At 46.9% G+C, this 21,600-nt stretch overlaps 1 protein-coding gene across 1 annotated transcript in view; it reads right to left on the bottom strand.

Moving 5' to 3' along the window:
- LOC137304530 (protein Niban 1-like) overlaps positions 1-20,811 on the bottom strand; it is a 47,022-nt gene extending 26,211 nt beyond the window's left edge. Inside the window, exons 1-6 of the mRNA XM_067973166.1 lie at positions 20,654-20,811; positions 10,298-10,428; positions 7,478-7,609; positions 5,621-5,735; positions 4,244-4,411; positions 1,682-1,797 (exon numbers count right to left, since the gene is read on the bottom strand). Coding sequence (XP_067829267.1) covers positions 1,682-1,797; positions 4,244-4,411; positions 5,621-5,735; positions 7,478-7,609; positions 10,298-10,428; positions 20,654-20,708 — 717 coding nt within the window. The 5' untranslated portion in view covers positions 20,709-20,811. The remainder of the gene's footprint in view (positions 1-1,681; positions 1,798-4,243; positions 4,412-5,620; positions 5,736-7,477; positions 7,610-10,297; positions 10,429-20,653) is intronic.
- Positions 20,812-21,600: the final 789 nt, after the last annotated feature.

Below are 21,600 nucleotides of genomic sequence, written 5' to 3'. Positions count from 1 at the left end.
GATGCAGCTAATGTTCCATACAGCAATGTATGATGTCACATTAATTTGCATTTCTCAGCATTCATAGAATTATAGAATCGTTACAGCACAGAAGGAGGCCATTCGGCCCATCGAGCCTGTGCCAGCTCTTTGTAAGAGCAATCCGGTTAGTCCCATTCTCCTGTTCTTTCCCCGTAGCCCTGCAAATTTTTTCTCTTCAAATATTTATCCAATTCCTTTTTGAAAGCCATGATTGAATCTGCCTATCAGGCAGCAATTTCCAGATCCTAACTACTCACTGCATAAAAAAGGTTTCTCCTCATGTCAACTTTGGTTCTTTTGCCAATCACCTTAAACCTGTGTCCTCTGGTTCTCAACCCTTCCGCCAATGGGAAATAGTTTCTCTTTATTTACTTTATCTAGACCCCTCATGATTTTGAACACCTCTATCAAATCTCCTCTCGACCTTCTCTGCTCTAAGGGGAACAACCCCAGCTTCTCCAGTCTATCCACGTAACTGAGGTCCCTCAGCCCTCGAACCATTCATTAGCATATATTATCATAGAGACCGTGCCTCTCCGGGCTGGTTGATTGAGCACCTAAACCTATCACCAGCAATGAATTAAGATGCCAATCTGTGGAGTGAATGGTTTACTGCAGAATGATTTACTGGGGATTTTTGGCAAACATCGCAAAGCGTGGGCAGACCCCACCACTTAAAACGTCCGCCTTTAAAACGGGCAGTCGCTTATATTGGCCACAAAGCGATAACCATTATCCATTCCCATGAACATCAATTTCAAAGCTGCAGCTTACAGTGTGTTAAGTGCTCGGTGTGTTTCGGGCAGAAACAGCTGTGTTTACCATTAGTTCACACTCCGTTAAGGAGCACTGAATACAGCAACAAACATAAGTAAATATAACCTCACTAAGGTCCAATTACCTTTTGTGTACTTACGTCCTTCTAATCCCCCCTCAGTTTTGACTGGCTGCTCTTTTTTTCCTCGATTGTCGACCGATTGATGGATCTCCCATGATTTATGGAAGCTTCAGGAGGATATCCTTAAGCTGAGATCGATCGTGTTATGTGGTGGAGTGCTGTAATAGTGCGACCCCGTTACACCGGCCTTCACGCCAACACGCCCGCTATAAGCAGCGGGGAGTGTGTCAGCCGTGGCTCAGTGGGTAGCCCTCTCACCTCTGAGTCATGAAGGTCGTGGATTCAGGTCCCGCTCCCAGAGACTTGAGCCCATAATTCAGCTGACAGTGCCAGCACTGAGGGAGTGCTGCATTGTTAAAGGTGCCGTCTTTCGGATGAGACGTTAAACTGAGGCCCTGTCTGCCCTCTTGGGTAAATGCTGTTTGAAGAAGAGCAGTGGAGTTCTCCCCAGAGTCCTGGCCAATATTTATCCCTCAACCAACGTCATTAAAAAATGTATTGTCTGGTCATTATCACTTTGCTGTTTGTGGGATCTTGCTGTGTGCAATTGGCTGCTGCGTTTCCCCACATTATAACAGTGACTACACTTCAAAAGTACTTCATTGGCTGTAAAGCACTTTGGGATGTCCTGAGGTCATGAAAGGCGCTATAGATATACAAGTCTTTCATTCTTTAACATAAGAACACCATCCACCAGCATCTCACACGAAGGCTGATTACGAGATGGTCACTGCCAATAAACATCAGCACCACTGGCGTTACCTCAGTCTCCGAGCCCAAGTACAAGTCACAGATTCCATAACGTCCCTTCTGCTGCCTGCACAGTCGCACGGCCTCCAGGAACACCCGGACTTCGAAAGAATCCCTCCTAAAGACCACTGTGGAAAACACCACCATTAGTGAGCAGGTCTTTGGATTCTCATAACAATGGACTTCCCTTTCCTGAGCTGCATATCGTATAGCACCACCCATAGCTGTATTTAGTACAAGCAAAAGCTTCCTCTACACTGTCCCATCAAACACTCCCAGATCAGGTACAACACGGTTTAGATAGAGAGTAAAGCTCCCTCCACACTGTCCCATCAAACACTCCCAGGGCAGGTACAGCACGGGTTCGATACAGAGTAAAGCTCCCTCCACACTGTCCCATCAAACACTCCCAGGGCAGGTACAGCATGGGTTAGATACAGAGTAAAGCTCCCTCTACACTGTCCCATCAAACACTCCCAGGGCAGGTACAGCTCGGGTTAGATACAGAGTAAAGCTCCCTCTACACTGTCCCATCAAACACTCCCAGGGCAGGTACAGCACGGGTTAGATACAGAGTAAAGCTCCCTCTACACTGTCCCATCAAACACTCCCAGGGCAGGTACAGCACGGGTTAGATACAGAGTAAAGCTCCCTCTACACTGTCCCATCAAACACTCCCAGGGCAGGTACAGCACGGGTTAGATACAGAGTAAAGCTCCCTCTACACTGTCCCATCAAACACTCCCAGGGCAGGTACAGCACGGGTTAGATACAGAGTAAAGCTCCCTCTACCCTGTCCCATCAAACACTCCCAGGGCAGGTACAGCACGGGTTAGATACAGAGTGAAGCTCCCTCTACACTGTCCCATCAAACACTCCCAGGGCAGGTACAGCACGGGTTAGATACAGAGTAAAGCTCCCTCTACACTGTCCCATCAAACACTCCCAGGGCAGGTACAGCACGGGTTAGATACAGAGTAAAGCTCCCTCTACCCTGTCCCATCAAACACTCCCAGGGCAGGTACAGCACGGGTTAGATACAGAGTGAAGCTCCCTCTACACTGTCCCATCAAACACTCCCAGGGCAGGTACAGCACGGGTTAGATACAGAGTGAAGCTCCCTCTACCCTGTCCCATCAAACACTCCCAGGGCAGGTACAGCACGGGTTAGATACAGAGTAAAGCTCCCTCTACACTGCCCCAACCTAAGAAGAGCACCCCCTACAGCACTAGCGTGAACTTTACTCATTTTCCATACCATCCATCCTCATGGTCTTTCTCAGTGAGTTTGGCCATTTAGGACGAATAGAGATGCAAACCATGGCCTATGCTCGAGCTTGAAACTCCTTTCATCGAGGACTCTGAGGAGGCTTTTCATCCTTCACTGTGGGTTGGGTTTGAACCTGGAGTCAAAGGTCAGCATCTAACCCGCTGAATCACCCGGCCCCCATTCAGTTTGATCTGAGTGTGGGTTTAGTTCAGACAGGGTCTGAAGATGCATCGATGCAAGGTTCGTAGATGCATTTAAGGGGAAGTTGGATATGTACAAGAGTGGGGAAAGGAATAGAAGGTTAAGCTGATAGGGTTAGATGAAGTAAGGTGGGAGGAGGCTCATGTGGAGCATAAACACCAGCATAGACTAGTTGGGCCGAATGGCCTGTTTCTGTGCTGTAAATACTATTTAATACTATGCTATGTAATACTATGTAATGTAATACCATATAATACTATATAATGTGATACTATGTAATACTATGTAAAGTTATACCATGTAACAATATGTTATGTAATATTTGTAACATAATACTATGTAATACCATGTAATACTATGTAATGCAATACTATATAATACTAGGTAATATTATGTAATGTAATACCATGTAATACTAAAAAACGTAATACTATGTAATGTAGTACTATAATGTAGCACTATGTAATACTATGTAATGTAATACTATGTAATGTAATACTGTAATGTAGTACTATGTAATGTAATACTGTAATGTTGTACTATGTAATGTAATACTATGTAATGTAGCACTATGTAATACTATGTAATGTAATACTATGTAATGTAGCACTATGTAATACTATGTAATGTAATACTATGTAATGTAGCACTATGTAATACTATGTAATGTAATACTATGTAATGTAGCACTATTTAATCCTATGTAATGTAATACTATGTAATGTAATACTGTAATGTAATACTATGTAATCCTATGTAATGTAATCCCATGTAATGTAGCACTGTGTAATCCTATGTAATGTAGCACTGTGTAATCCTATGTAATGTAATCCCATGTAATGTAGCACTGTGTAATACTATGTAATGTAATCCCATGTAATGTAGCACTGTGTAATACTATGTAATGTAATCCCATGTAATGTAGCACTGTGTAATCCTATGTAATGTAGCACTGTGTAATCCTATGTAATGTAGCACTGTGTAATACTATGTAATGTAATCCCATGTAATGTAGTTCTGCGTAATACTATGTAAAGGGCCTGGGCCAATATCTACCTCAGTTAAAGGAAACATGAATGTTTGAGATGTTGGAAGGTTCATACCAGCGTTTAGGTGTCGAATTCCATCGGCAAGGAGCGTGCTCCAGGTGTGACGGTCGTCTACAGTGTGGAAGCAGAGAAGGAGATGCGGCCGATAGGGGTGCCACAGGTAGAGGGGGTGACCTGTCGGGCAGTTCAAATGCTGCTCCTCCCAGTAAGTATCTGCGATAACTGGAAAACAAGGGCAAAGAAAGGATGTGCATTTATATAGTGCCTTTCACAACCTCAGGACGTCCCAAAGCCCTGAATGAGTGGCTTGCTAGTCCACTTCAGAGGGCAGTTAAGACTCGACCCCATTGGTGTGGGACTGGAGTCAAATATAGGCCAGACCGGGTAAGGACGGCAGGTTTCCTTCCCTAAAGGACATTAGTGAACCAGTTGGGTTTTTACAACAATCCAACATCATGGTCACTTTTACTGATACCAGCTTTTTATTTCCAGATTTTATTTTTAAACTAAATTCAAATTTTCACACAGGGTGGGATTTGAACTCAGGTTCTACTGGATTATTAGTCAAGGCCTCTGGGTTACTGGGCCAGTACCATAACCACCACGCTACTGTACCCACTACTGTAGTTTCTGGAGGCAGCGTCTGCTGCCAACTGACGATATTGAGTTGCTTTCCCTCATATTCCCACACAAAGGGAACACACCCCGAACACAGACCGCAGTGTCTACTCTTGGTTCACCCACTCCTGTGACCAATCAAAGTGCTGGGTGCACCTGGGATTCCTGTACTGACGATCAAATCACACTTAACAACCACAACTTGCATTTATAATTCCAATGAATTTGCTTTTAATTCATTCTCGGGATGTGGGCGTCGCTGGCGAGGCCGGCATTTACTGCCCATCCCTTGAGAAGGTGGTGGTGAGCCGCCTTCTTGAACCGCTGCAGTCCGTGTGGTGAAGGTTCTCCCACAGTGATGTTAGGGAGGGAGATCCAGGGTTTTGACCCAGCGACGATGAAGGGACGGCCGATATATGTCCAAGTGGGGATGGTGTGTGACTTGGAGGGGAATTTGGAGGTGATGGTGTTTGCGTGCACCTGGGAGGTGCTGTTGAAGAAGCCTTGGCACGTTGCTGTAGATAGTACACACTGCAGCCAAGGTGCGCTAATGGTGGAGGGAATGGATTCTTGTTCCATTTTGCACCTTATATCGTTCTGAAGGGACATCAGCTGAAGTCCCAACCAACACAACCACGGAAGTACCAATTAGGAGGCCCACCACCATCTTCTTGGGGCAACTTGGGACGGGAAATAAATGGGGCCTTGCCAGAGTCACCCACATCCTGAGAGCAAATAAAACAACAATTCAGAATGAGTGACCTGCCCCTTGGCCCACGCCCACCATTACCGCCGTTCCCTTTCAGCTCTCACCATTGAAGTGTGGCCAGGTCTGGTGCAGCATGGCCCTGTAGTCGGTCGCTGAGCTCAGCAGGACGCAGCCTGACAGCAGTACAGTGCCTTCGGGTTTCATTCCCTTCTGCTCGGCCTGAAACATATCGCAGTAGAACAACAGAGGGGATTTTGGCAAAGAATTAGCATCCCTCACCCTACAAACCAAGACCGAATTCCCCCCTCAACCCCACCGACCCAGACACATCCTCCGTAACCCCGACAAACTCCCCACCGACCCACACACACACTCCCCACCGACCCACACACACACTCCCCACCGACCCACACACACACTCCCCACCGACCCAGACACACACTCCCCACCGACCCACACACACTCCCCACCGACCCACACACACACTCCCCACCGACCCACACACACACTCCCCACCGACCCACACACACACTCCCCACCGACCCACACACACACTCCCCACCGACCCAGACACACACTCCCCACCGACCCACACACACACTCCCCACCGACCCACACACACACTCCCCACCGACCCACACACACACTCCCCACCGACCCACACACACACTCCCCACCGACCCAGACACACTCCCCACGACCCACACACACACTCCCCACCGACCCACACACACACTCCCCACCGACCCAGACACACACTCCCCACGACCCACACACACACTCCCCACCGACCCAGACACACTCCCCACTGACCCACACACACACTCCCCACCGACCCACACACACACTCCCCACGACCCACACACACACTCCCCACCGACCCACACACACACTCCCCACCGACCCAGACACACTCCCCACGACCCACACACACACTCCCCACCGACCCACACACACACTCCCCACCGACCCAGACACACTCCCCACGACCCACACACACACTCCCCACCGACCCACACACACACTCCCCACCGACCCACACACACACTCCCCACCGACCCAGACACATCCTCCCACCGACCCACACACACACTCCCCACCGACCCAGACACACTCCCCACCGACCCACACACACACTCCCCACCGACCCACACACACACTCCCCACGACCCACACACACACTCCCCACCGACCCACACACACACTCCCCACCGACCCACACACACACTCCCCACCGACCCACACACACACTCCCCACCGACCCAGACACACTCCCCACCGACCCACACACACACTCCCCACCGACCCACACACACACTCCCCACCGACCCACACACACACTCCCCACCGACCCACACACACACTCCCCACCGACCCAGACACACTCCCCACGACCCACACACACACTCCCCACCGACCCACACACACACTCCCCACCGACCCACACACACACTCCCCACCGACCCACACACACACTCCCCACGACCCACACACACACTCCCCACCGACCCACACACACACTCCCCACCGACCCACACACACACTCCCCACCGACCCACACACACACTCCCCACCGACCCACACACACACTCCCCACCGACCCACACACACACTCCCCACTGACCCAGACACACACTCCCCACCGACCCACACACACACTCCCCACCGACCCACACACACACTCCCCACCGACCCACACACACACTCCCCACCGACCCACACACACACTCCCCACCGACCCAGACACACTCCCCACTGACCCAGACACACACTCCCCACCGACCCACACACACACACTCCCCACCGACCCAGACACACTCCCCACTGACCCAGACACACACTCCCCACCGACCCAGACACACACTCCCCACCGACCCAGACACACACCCCCACCGACCCAGACAGAGTGCAGTAAGAGCAATAAAAATGGAAGCTCTAGATGAATTAGAAAGTTGCCTCACCTCTTTCGTTTCAAAATACTCTAAGTGGTAGTTGCCCTTCATTACAAAGTATCTCTCCTTCCACTTCTTTCTGTTTTCCACGTGTTGCATCAGGTAACCCCTGGAAATCACCTGTTTGGTATCTCTGGGTTCCTGCAAGAACGAGGCAATGACTGAGCTGGACCCTGGTCTTCACATCCCCTTTCAACTACCAAGTGCGTTTAGGGGCCGACAGCCTTTCAGAGCCAGGGGGCGGATCCATCAAGCCAATGGGTCTCGTGATTAAATCGCTTTATGGGTGGAGTGAAATGCCAATCAAACGCCACGTCCCAGCAGCACGTTTACAACAGAAGCTTTTGACCCTTATTGGAGAGACATCAACCATTGACAGGCTCGGCTCTTCCATGTGACTTCAGCTAGTTTCTGCCTTGCCAAGTATCTCAACAGCCACCAGATTATTTCTGATTTCAGGTTGCTCGGTGACCCTGGGAACGTGGTTACATTTATATAGCGCCTTTCACAGCCTCAGGACATCCCAAAATGCTTTATAGCCAATGAAGTACTTTTGAAGTGTAGTGTCACTATTGTAATGTAGGAAATGCAGAAGTCAATTTGCGCACAGCAAGGTCCCACAAACAGCAATGTGATAAATGACCAGCTAATCGGTCTTTTCTAAGATGTTGGTTGGGGGATAAATATTGGCCAGGACACCAGGGAGAACTCCCCCTCTTCTTTTTCCAATAATGCCATGGGATCTTTTACATTCACCCGAGAGGACAGACAGGGCTTAACGTCTCATCCGAAAGACGGCACCTCCAACAGTCCAGCACTCCCTCAGTACTGCACTGGAATGTCAGCCTAGATTTTGTACTTAGGGACTTGAACCCACCACCTTCTGACTCAGAGGCGAGGAGTACTACCCACAGAGCCACTGCTGGCACCAGATATACACAGCCAGTAATGTTATGTGCCTTTTTTTATTACTGCAGTTAAGCACTGTGCCGATGGTTTTATAGACTTACCTACTATACACCTAAATCTGCCGCCCCCTACTTCAAAATGGTTTTCTGTTGATTTGAGAAAGGCTGCAACAGGCTTGCTAGAAGTGTTAGTGGGTGAAACTGGAAGCCACTTTATCATTTATACTGGTGATTTGTTATGCACGGTATACATTGCGTGCATCCTACATGAATATCAGTGTGCGATGTGTGTAAATCCCAGACTACACGGTACATGAATATCAGTGTGCGATGTGTGTAAATCCCAGACTACACGGTACATGAATATCAGTGTGCGATGTGTGTAAGTCCCAGACTACACGGTACATGAATATCAGTGTGCGATGTGTGTAAATCCCAGACTACACGGTACATGAATATCAGTGTGCGATGTGTGTAAATCCCAGACTACACGGTACATGAATATCAGTGTGCGATGTGTGTAAATCCCAGACTACACGGTACATGAATATCAGTGTGCGATGTGTGTAAATCCCAGACTACACGGTACATGAATATCAGTGTGCGATGTGTGTAAGTCCCAGACTACACGGTACATGAATATCAGTGTGCGATGTGTGTAAGTCCCAGACTACACGGTACATGAATATCAGTGTGCGATGTGTGTAAATCCCAGACTACACGGTACATGAATATTAATATGCATTATCTAAAAATGTCAGAACATATTCTGCAGCTCGATATTGTACCAACATGTTAGAACAGATACTTATAAAATGTTCCCCTTTTAATTTACTTGCCAACAGTTTAATGTTAATGTTTAGTTTAATGTCAAGAAGGAAAGGAAGAATTTGCATTTATGTAGCACAGAGACAGCCCAGAGAACCTTCGCAGTTAATAAATTACTTTGTCAATGGAATGGCTGTTGCTATGGAGGCAAACCCAGCAGCAAGGTCCCAAGACCGGCAAACGAGGCCAATGATCAGGTAAGCTGCTTTTAGTGGTGTTGGGTGAGGGAGGAATGTTGACCTGGACACTGTGCCTCTTTGAATAGTGGTTCATGTTACTGGACTAATAATCCAGAGATTGTGAGTTCAAATCCCACCATGGCAGTTTCAGAATTTAAATGCAGTTTTAAAAATCTGGAAATAAAAAGCTGACATCAGTAAAAGTGACCACGAAGCTGTCGGATTGTTGTAAAAACCCAACTGGTTCACTAATGTCCTTTAGGGAAGGAAACCTGCCGTCCTTACCCGGTCTGGGCCTATATGTGACTCCAGTCTCACACCAAAGTGATTGACTCTTAATGGTCCTCTGAAGTGTCTCCCCAATCGTATCAAACCGCTACCAGTGGTTCAAGAAGAAGGCCCACCTCCACCTTCTCAGGGCAACCAGGGATGGGCAATAAATGCCGGCCTTGCCAGAGACGCCCATAACCTAAGTATGAATTTTTTAAAAATGAGATCTTTAATGGCCACCCAAACCGATAGACAGGGCTTCAGTTTAATGTCTCATCTGAAAGACGGCACTTTCAACAATTCAGCACTCCATCAGCAGGGCACTGAGGTATCGGTCCAGATTATTGAGGTGATCCGTGATCTAACATTTCCCGTGGGAAGGAGTCCGTGTGAGGAGTTTATTTTGGGCGGTCACTGGCACGCAGCCCATAATTTTCCGAGATGCACTCCCCGTGGAATCACCCCTCTGTGCTCACGTCTTGGGGTAGAGCTTGAACCCATGGTCTTCACACTCGAGATATAGGGCTATCAACTGAGCCAAGCTGGCACTTACAGTAGCCTGAAGCAGACCCAACATCAGAATACTCACATACCCTACCTGTCCAACAGTCATGGCGGTTGCCCAGTGAAATTGGGATTCCTACCTTGTTTTGCAGTAACTGGGGGCCTTGGCTGGCTCGTGGCTCCACCTCATTCCAGACTTTGTTGAGAAAAGCTACTGCGTACTGCCCTCGACAGTGAGGTCGCATGTCATTCAGCAGCTCATCAACCCTACCTGAGGAGGCAATGGATGGAGCATAGGTTCAGTGAGTCACTGTGATACGGCAGAAATGGTTAACCATTCACAGCTTTCAACACGTAACCCTGCATCGGGACAGAACTAACAAATCTCAATCAGCTTACAGCAGCAGCATGGATCTCTGGTGATGTTGATGGGCAGATATTTATTCACTCCCACCTTCGGTGAGTGCTGCATTGTCAGAGGTATCGTCTTTTGGATGAGAAGTTAAACTAAGGACCTGTTTACTCACTTAGCAGCAACCAACAGGAAAGATTGAGGAGGCTGGGACTCTTTTCTCTGGAATAGAGAAGACCTTTAAAGTTATGAAGGGGTTTGATCGGGCGGATGTGGAGAAACTATTCCATTTGTGGGCGAGTCCAGAACAAGGGGGCATAATATATGATAGGCATTAACATATCACCTAAAGGATTTAGGACGAGTTTCTTTACACAGAGAGTGGTGAGAATGTGGAACTCACTACCTCATGGAGTGGTTGAAGCATATAACGTCGACATAATTAAGGGGCAGCTTGATACATACATGAGGGAGAGTGGAATGGAGGGATATGGGGGCAGGGATAGAGGTAATTAGAATGGAGGAGGCTCGTGTGGAAATTTAACACCAACACAGACCAGTTGGGCCGAATGGCCTGTTTCTGTGCTGTAAATTCTACTCTTTCTCTTCACAGAACCTTCTGAGACTTGCCTTTATAAAGTACTTTTCATGACCTCAGGAAGTACCAAAGCATTTCACAGCCAATTGAGTTTTGAAGTGTAGTCACTGTTGTAATGTAGGAAACGACGATTATGTACACCAGACAGGCCCCAGTAAAATCACCAGACAGACTACCAGTAAATCCACCAGACAGTCCCCCACTAAACCCACCAGACAGGCTCCCAGTAAAACCACCAGAGAGCCCCCCAGCAAAACCACCAGACAGACTCCCAATAAACCCATCAGACAGCCCCCCCCCCCCAGTAAATATACTAGACAGCCCCCCAGTAAACCTACAGTCTCCTAGTAAAAGAGCAGTCCCCAAGTAAACCCAGCACACAGTCCCCAGTAAACCCACCATGCAGTCCCTCAGTAAATCCACCATTCAGTCCCCCAGTAAACCCAGCAGGCAGTTCCTCAGTAAACCCACCAGACAGTCCCTCAGTAAATCCACCAGACAGTCCCCCAGTAAACCCACCAGACAGCCACCCAGTAAAACCACCAGTCTCCCAGTAAAACCACCAGTCTCCCAGTAAAACCACCAGTTCCCCAGTAAAACCACCAGTCTCCCAGTAAAACCACCAGTTCCCCAGTAAAACCACCAGTCTCCCAGTAAAACCACCAGTCTCCCAGTAAACTCAACAGACAGTCCCCCAGTAAAACCAGCAGGCAGTCCCTCAATAAAACCAGCAGATATTCCCTCAGTAAACAGAGCAGACAGTCTCCCAGTAAAATCACCAGTCCCCCAGTAAACCCAGCAGACAGTCCCCAGTAAACCCAGCAGACAGTCCTTCAGTAAACCCAGCAGACAGTCCCCAGTAAACCCAGCAGACAGTCCCCCAGTAAACCCATTAAACAGTCCCCAGTAAACCCTTCAAACAGTCCTTCAGTAAACCCAGCAGACAGTCCCCCAGTAAATCCATTAAACAGTCCCCAGTAAACCCATTGAACAGTCCCCTAGTAAATCCAGCAGACAGTCCCCCAAGAAACCCATCAAACAGTCCCTCAGTAAACCAAGCACACAGCCCACCAATAAACCCACCAGACAGTCCCCCAGTAAACCCATTGAACAGTCCCTCAGTTAACCTCGCAGACAGTTCCCCAGTAAACCCACCAGACAGTCCCCCAGTAAACCCATTAAACAGTCCCTCAGTTAACCCAGCAGACAGTTCCCCAGTAAACCCACCAGACAGTCCCCCAGTAAACCAACCAGACAGTCCCCCAGTAAACCCATTGAACAGTCCCCCAGTAAACCCATTAAACAGTCCCTCAGTAAACCCACCAGACAGTCCCTCAGTAAAGCTCTCCAACTATTGATTAGCAAAATGAGATGTAAATGATTGGGTTTGGGTGAGTCTCCTCGGTGAATACTGTTTTAAAATTTTATATTAACACACTAACAGGTCAGCCATCATCTCTACAGCTTTTCTCAAACAATAGAGGTCAGACAGGTGAGCGTGAAGGACAAGCGGGGATTTGTGGCTTGTTTTGGAACAAACAGCAGCGGCTGCCAGTTACTGGTTCTGGAGTTGAGAAGGTTTGCTGTATAAACTTGAGAGGTGGTCTGACTCCTTCAATCAAAATTCTCAGAGCTGCTTAGTTTGGCATCAAGGACAGAATCTCCACATGGATTCAATACACAGCATTTATTTTTATGAATCATTGTCCTCCTCCATTACAGGCAAAAAGTTACTCGGCTCGGCTGGGTCCCTGAATTTGGGCTCTAAAGCTTATCATTAAGCGGTGCTGGTGTGATGGAGCTAAAAGGATATGGGTACTTCCTTATACAATAAATTAAAAGGACATTTGATAATTTAATTCACAGGTTTTAATGGAGAAACATGTTTCAAATGGACTTATTATTGTGGATTGTGATGTGGTTGCCAAACCTAGCAACCAAACCATAAACCTAGCAACCAAACCATAAACCTAGCAACTAGCCACGGGCCCACCCAAATCACCAATCAGCCACAACTGCCGTGGTTGAGATGAAGATATGTTGTCAGGATTGGTGTGGAAAGAAACTATGTGACCACCAGATCTCTCCTGTCATTTCTCATCTTGAATTATGTGGTTACCGAGGTACCAAATTTTGATAATGAGTCACATCACATGATGCGAACAAGTATTTTTAAACTCTGCGTCATGCTTGTACCATTCACAGATTACAGAATGCACACGAACCCTGGAATTCACTTTGTTTAAAATAAGTCACTGTTGCATTGGAGATGCTTCCTATCTCTAAGCTGCCCTTAGTGATATCACAATGGTTTTTTACTTATAGTATCCTCAACAACGGAAGTAAGAGAGACACAGCGACAGAGATACACACATACAGACGTAGAGCGACTCGGACATACAGAGAAAGCCACATGCACAGACATATATAGAGACAGAGAGGTACACACACAACCATATAGATAGAGAGAGAGATACCCACATAAAGAAAGAAACAGACGGAAATAAGAGAGACTGAGAGAGAAAGATACACACAGGCATTCAGAAAAAGCCCTCAACATCAATGTAGCATTCGACTATGTTTGACACCAAGGAGCTCGAGCAGAGCTGAGATCAATGAGGTCAATAGGAAAGCCTTCCAGTGGTTATACCTCAGACACAGGAAGATGGTGGAGTTGTCGGAGGTCAGTCATTGCAGACCTAGGACATCACTGCAGGAGTTCCTCAGAGCTGCATCCTCGACTCAACCATCTTCAGTTACTTCATCAATGACTGACCCTCCGTCATTATGTCAGGAGTGGGGCTGTTCACCCACAATTACACAGCATTTATAAGTCCTCCAATCATGAAGCCTATGCAGGGCCTGGGTAACATCCAAGCTTGGACTGACAGGTAACAGCGGCAGATAGCTTGCACGCTACGTAAGTGTTAACCAATGATTATCTTAACAAGGAAAATCCCAAGCACCTCCCCCTCACCTTCAGCATCACCACCATTTCTGGGTCCCCCACCATCAACATCTTGGCGCTTACCTTTGACTGGAAGCTTAACTTGACCATCCATATCATCACTATGGCTACAACAGCAGGGCAGAGGCTGGGCACCCTGCAACGATTGGGTCACCTGCTGATTACCTCAAAGCCTTTCCAATAGGACGACCCTGAACGGTGACCAATTAGGGAAATGTCCATCCCAGAACAGAGACCAATCAGGGCAATGTCCATCCCAGGATGGTGATTAATCAGGCCAATGTCCATCCCAGAACGGTGACCAATCAGGCCAATGTCCATCCCAGAACAGTGACAAATCAGGGAAATGTCCATCCCAGAACAGTGACCAATCAAGGAAATGGCCATCCCAGAACAGTGACCAATCAGGGAAATGTCCATCCCAGAACAGTGACCAATCAGGGCAATGTCCATCCCAGAACAGTGACCAATCAGGGCAATGTCCATCCCAGAACAGTGACCAATCAGGGCAATGTCCATCCCAGAACAGTGACCAATCAGGGCAATGTCCATCCCAGACCGGTGACTGGCCCAGCGTAGTGACTATGCTTGTGACTGTCCTGACACCTGACTGTGTACCAGGAGGTTTCTGGATAAACACTGAAAGAGGCAGAAGGTGTGAGGAAGGTGATTGTCCCACATCAGTCCCGTGTAAGATTACAACCTCCTGCCCTAATGCAACGGTTTTCAAACTATTGTGTGTGGGAGACCCCTAAAAATATTACACTCCTGGGGACCACCTGCCCTAACATCTGAAAGAGAGGGCCAGTTACCCAAAGTAAAACAGTGCTAGCATTGCAGAGAATGTTTTTATTAGTGAAGAGCAACAGAAATAAGGTGCTAGTAAGTCAACAAATATTATGACAGACGGACAGAAATCTGATGGCCTCGGAGACTCCATGGGAATCCCCTTTCGAACACTGGGGCCTGGAGACCCAAATTGGAAAGCCTATGTTTTAATAGACCTCTTTCACCTGTGCTATGAATGCTGGGATAGCTCCGCCTCCATAAGTGCTTCCCAGTTTCCTGTCAATCTTCAGGAAGAGAAAGAGACGGTGAAGAGGAGAGAGAATTTTCTACATTACAACATTGACTACACTACAAAATGATTGAATTGGCTGCAATGCACTTTGGGACGTCCTGAGATGGTGAAAGGCACTATGGAATGTATGCTTTTCTTTCTTGGAATGGCAGTTTTACACTGTGTGGGCTCTATCTCATAGTTAAAGTGGGGGCCATGTTTTTAGCCGGCTGCTCGTACTGTAATGAAATTGGGTGAGGCAAAGCTCCCTGTGTGTGTGGAACGAAGGAGAGAAAGAGGGAAAGAGGAAAAGAAAGGAAGAACAAACAAACTTGCATTTACATAGTGCCTTTCATAACCTCAGGACGTCCCAAAGCGTTTTACTGCCACTGTTCCCTACATTACAACAGGGTTACACCAGTGAAACGCCTCTGCTCGTAGTTACCGCAGTCATGACTCGCAGCCAGAGTCCGGAAATTTCCCGAGTGCCCCTGTGAATGGTTATATGGACTTACAGAAGGCATTTGATAAAGTTCCTCATAAGAGACTGTTAGCTAAAGTTGAAGCTCATGGAATTGAGGGCAAATTATTGACCTGGTTAGGAAATTGGCTGTGTGGCAGGAGACAGAGAGTAGGGATAATGGGCAGGTACTCAAATTGGCAGGATGTCACCAGTGGTGTCCCACAGGGATCTGTGTTGGGGCCTCAACTATTCACTGCATTTATTAACGACTTAGATGACAGGATAGAGAGCCACAGTTTGTGATGACACAAAGATGGGCAGCATTGTAAGCAGTGTAGATAGAAGCATAAAATTACAGAGAGATATTAATAGATTAAGTGAATGGGCAAAACTCTGGCAAATGGATTTCAATGTAGGCAAGTGTGAGGTCATCCACTTTGGACCTAAAAAGGATAGATCAGAGTACTTTCTAAATGGTGAAAAGCTCGAAGCAGTGGAAGTCCAAAGAGACTTATGGGTCCATGTACATCGATCATTAAAATGTCATGGACAGGTACAGAAAATAATCAAAAAGGCTAATGGAATGCTGGCCTTTATATCGTGAGGATTAGAGTACAAGGGGGTAGAAGTTATGCCGTTGTTAAGCCCTGGTTAGACCGCACCTGGAGTACTGTGTTCAGTTCTGGGCACCGCACCCTAGGAAGGATTTATTGGCCTTGGAGGGAGTGCAGCGTAGATTTACTAGAATGATACCTGGACTCCAAGGGTTAAATTACGAGGAGAGATTACACAAACTAGTGTTGTATTCTGTGGAATTTAGAAGATTAAGGGGTGATTTGATCGAAGTTTTCAAGATATTAAGGGGAACTGATAGGGTAGATAGAGAGAAACTATTTCCTAAAACCTAATCTAAAAATTAGAGCCAGGACTTTCAGGAGTGAAGTTGGGAAACACTTCTACACGCAAAGGGTGGTAGAAATTTGGAACTCTCTTCCACAAACGTCAGTTGATGCTAGCTCAATTGTTAATTTTATATCTGAGATTGATCGATTTTTGTTAACCAAAAGTATTAAGGGATATGGGGCTAAGGCAGGTATATGGAGTTAGGTCATAGATCAGCCGTGATCTCATTGAATAGCAGAATGGGCTTGAGGGGCTAAATGGCCTCCTCCTGTTTCCATGTTCCTATGTTCCCTCGGGGAGCCAGATTACCACTGCTCATAGCAGCACCATCCCTGCAACAACAAACAACGGACTTGGATTAAATCAAGGACATACCGTCCCTTTCAAACTGTGTGACAGCTGCAACAAGCCGCATTTAACCAAGTTTAACTAAAGACAGCAATTGAGAATCTCAGGTTAGGGTTTGACCACGATCCGCAGCTCTGCTGACTGTCCAGTACCTGCATCTCACTGTCACAGAGATATCCCACACCTGTATCTCACTGTCACAGAGATATCCCACACCTGTATCTCACTGTCACAGAGATATCCCACACCTGTATCTCACTGTCACAGAGATATCCCACACCTGTATCTCACTGTCACAGAGATATCCCACACCTGTATCTCACTGTCACAGAGATATCCCACACCTGTATCTCACTGTCACAGAGATATCCCACACCTGTATCTCACTGTCACAGAGATATCCCACACCTGTATCTCACTGTCACAGAGATATCCCACACCTGTATCTCACTGTCACAGAGATATCCCACACCTGTATCTCACTGTCACAGAGATATCCCACACCTGTATCTCACTGTCACAGAGATATCCCACACCTGTATCTCACTGTCACAGAGATATCCCACACCTGTATCTCACTGTCACAGAGATATCCCACACCTGTATCTCACTGTCACAGAGATATCCCACACCTGTATCTCACTGTCACAGAGATATCCCACACCTGTATCTCACTGTCACAGAGATATCCCACACCTGTATCTCACTGTCACAGAGATATCCCACACCTGAATCTCACTGCCACAGAGATATCTGCACCTGTATCTCACTGTCACAGAGATATCTGCACCTGTACCTCACTGCCACAGAGATATATGCACCTGTACCTCACAGCCACAGAGATATATGCACCTGTATCTCACAGTCACAGAGATATCCCACAGCTGTGTCTCACTGTCACAGAGGTATCTGCACCTGTATCTCACTGTCACAGAGGTATCTGCACCTGTATCTCACTGTCACAGAGATATCCGCACCTGTATCTCACTGTCACAGAGATATCCGCACCTGTATCTCACTGTCACAGAGATATCTGCACCTGTTGTTAAAATTGGATAGCCATGTGGTGAAGGATGGAGTACTAGAGCCTGGTCTTCAGTTGCTTCCAACCTTTATTCACAGAGATTCCCCTTACACACACACACCACACCTTAGATAAGCTCTCCTATAAAAAGGTTACAAGAGAGTCCCCAATTGATACCCACCATCTGAATAAAATTAACACGAATTGATATAAATCATACAATTAACACCTGCATCTCACTGTCACAGAGATATCCCACATCTGTATCTCACTGTCACAGAGATATCCCACATCTGTATCTCACTGTCACAGAGATATCCCACATCTGTATCTCACTGTCACAGAGATATCCCACATCTGTATCTCACTGTCACAGAGATATCCGGCACCTGTATATATTAGCACAGGCTGCCACTTATCAGGAAATGTGATGTGGTAAAACATGAAAAACAAGATCACACTGACCTCAAAATAGATGCAAGGAGTTTGCCAAGAAATTGGAGAAAGAAAGTGCACAGCAGGTGGAAAAATGCAGGTTATCATTTAATAAGAAATAGGAGCAGGAGTAGGCCATTCGGCCCCTCGAGCCTGCTCCGCCATTCAATAAGATCATGGCTGATCTTCAATCTCAACTCCACTTTCCTGCCCCATCCCCATATCCCTCAATTCCCCTAGAGTCCAAAAATCTATCAGTCTCAGGCTTGATATACTCAATGACTCAGTATCCACAGCCCTCTGGGGTAGAGAATTCCAAAGATTCACAACCCTCTGAGTGAAGAAATTCCTACTCATCTCAGTCCTAAATGGCCGACTCCTTATCCTGAGACTATGCCCCCTTGTTATAGACTCTCCAGCCAGGGGAAACAGCCTCTCAGCATCTACCCTGTCAAGCCCTCTTAGAATCTTATATGTTTCAATGAGATCACCTCTCATTCTTCTAAACTCCAGAGTATAGGCCCATTCTACTCAAACTCTCCTCATAGGACAATCCTCTCGTCCCAGGAATCAATCTAGTGAACCTTGGTTGCACCCCCTCTAAGGCAAGTATATCCTGCCTTAGGTATGGAGACCAAAACTGTATGCAGTATTCCAGGTGTGGTCTCACCAAAGCCCTGTACAATTGCAACAAGAGTTCCTTACTCTTGTACTTCATCCAACATTCCATTTGCCTTCCTAATTGCTTGCTGTACCTGCACGTTAACTTATTGTGTTTCATGTACAAGGACCTAAATTCTTCTGACATTTAATAGTTTTCCACCATTTAAAAAATATTCTGTTTTTCCATTTTTCCTAGCGAAGTGAATAACCTCACATTTCCCCACATTATACTCCATCTATCACCTTCTTGCTCACTAACTTAACCTGTCTATATCCCTTTGCAGACTCTTTGTGTCCTCCTCACAGCTGACTTTCCCACCTAGCTTTGTATCATCAGCAAACTTGATACATTGCACTCGGTCCCTTCATCTAAGTCATTAATATAGATTGTAAATGGCTGAGGCCCAAGCACTGATCCTTGCGGCACCCCACTAGTTACAGCCTGACAATCCGAAAATGACCTGTTTATTCCTACTCTCTGTTTTCTGTCCATTAACCAATCCTCAATCCATGCTAATATATTACCCCCAATCACATAAGCTCTAATCTTGCATAACAACCTTTTATGTGGCACCTATCGAATGCCTTTTGAAAATCCAAATATACTACATCCACTGGTTCCTCCTTATCTACCCTGCTAGTTACATCCTCAAAAAACTCTAATAGATTTGTCAAACATGATTTCCCTTTCATAAAACCGTGCTGACTCTGCCTAATCATATTATGATTTTCTAAGTGTCGTGTTCCTACGTCCTTAATAGATTCTAGCATTTTCCCCACTAATGATGTCAGGCTAGCTGGTCTGTAGTTCCCTGTTTTCTCTCTTCCTCCTTTCTTGAATAGAAGGGTTACATTTGCTACCTTCCAATCCACTGGGACTGTTCTAGAATGTAGGGAATTCTAGAAGATCAAAACCAATGCATCCACTATCTCTGCAGCCACCTCTTTTAGAACCCTAGGATGTAGGCCATCAGGTCCAGGGGATTTGTCGATTTTTAGTCCCATTAATTTCTCCAGTACTTTTTCTTTACTAATCTTAATTAATTTAAGTTCCTCCCTTTCATTAGACCCTTGGTTCCCCACTATTTCTGGTATGTTTTTTGTGTCCTCTACTGTGTATCACTTTTCCTGTGGAATTTTTATACCTCAAGGGAATGTATATTCGTTGGCACTATGAATTATTTCGAGAATTCTTTAAATGTTCGCCATTGCTTATCTACCGTCACATCTTTTCATCGAATTTCCCAATCTACCTTAGCCAACCCGCCCATCATACCTACATAATTAGCCTTGTTTAAATTTAAGAACCTAGTTTCGGACTTAACTACAACACTCTCAAACTCAATATGAAATTCTATCTCATTATGATCACTCTTCCCCAGGGGATCGTTTATTATAAGATTACTAATCAATCCTGTCAGGTGTCCCTCTGACAAAGTGTCAGCTTCAGTCTCTACGGAAGCTAACAGATATGGTCTGCATTTATTTCAGATTTCCAGATGGGGTTTTCCTGTCAGTACAGGATATTACCATCTCACAGGTGTCAGCAAGCGACAGCCAAGATTTACGCACTGGAAACACAGCAGCAGGTTCTGTGGTGCACTGTCACTGCCTTTCAGTGCAGCAGTGACTAGAAGCAGCAGGCGATGCTAGTCAGCATTTAAGTGATAAACCCTCCTTACCTTTCAGGTATTCTCGCATTCTGTGGTCCAGCTGTGTGGAGAAATTCAACCCCATTGCTGCAAGGAGACAGGGACAATCCCAGAGAGGGAGAAGATGATGGAAGTCACCAGACCTTGTTTTGCTTTTTCTGGTGATTACAAGTCATTCTCAGCTGGAGTTGCTCTGATCTCGGAGGGTGAGGCAGTCTGTTTAGCATCATTCACAGCAACCTGTCATCGAATGACTCAGCTCATGAATATGTAAAAATATCTCAAGTTACCTCTAATCTCAACAGTGGGACAGTCACCTAGGCAATAATCCTTTAGAGACATTTTCCTTCCCTCCCTTCCCTCTGGGTTTTTGAGTGTAGTAGCGTCATGCATAAAATGCGCTCCCTTGCCAACTGTTCCTAAACTTGGTAATGGCTGTACTCCCAGTCTCTGCCCAGTGAGGAACTCCTGCCCATTGCCTGGTATCTCCCTCCCAGTCTCTGCCTGGTGAGGAACCCCTGCCCATTGCCTGGTATCTCCCTCCCAGTCTCTGCCTGGTGAGGAACCCCTGCCCATTGCCTGGTATCTCCCTCCCAGTCTCTGCCCGGTGAGGAACTCCTGCCCATTTCCTGATATCACCCTCCCAGTCTCTGCCCAGTGATGTACTCCTGCCCATTGCCTGGTATCTCCCTCCCAGTCTCTGCCCAGTGATGTACTCCTGCCCATTGCCTGGTATCTCCCTCCCAGTCTCTGCGCAGTGATGTACTCCTGCCCATTGCCTGGTATCTCCCTCCCAGTCTCTGCCCAGTGATGTACTCCTGCCCATTGCCTGGTATCTCCCTCCCAGTCTCTGCCCGGTGATGTACTCCTGCCCATTTCCTGATATCACCCTCCCAGTCTCTGCCCAGTGATGAACTCCTGCCCATTGCCTGGTATCTCCCTCCCAGTCTCTGCCCAGTGATGAACTCCTGCCCATT

This window comes from Heptranchias perlo, chromosome 37 (genome assembly GCF_035084215.1).
Source record: "Heptranchias perlo isolate sHepPer1 chromosome 37, sHepPer1.hap1, whole genome shotgun sequence".
Classification (NCBI taxonomy): domain Eukaryota; kingdom Metazoa; phylum Chordata; class Chondrichthyes; order Hexanchiformes; family Hexanchidae; genus Heptranchias; species Heptranchias perlo.
This window is presented reverse-complemented; position numbering and strand designations above follow the sequence as displayed.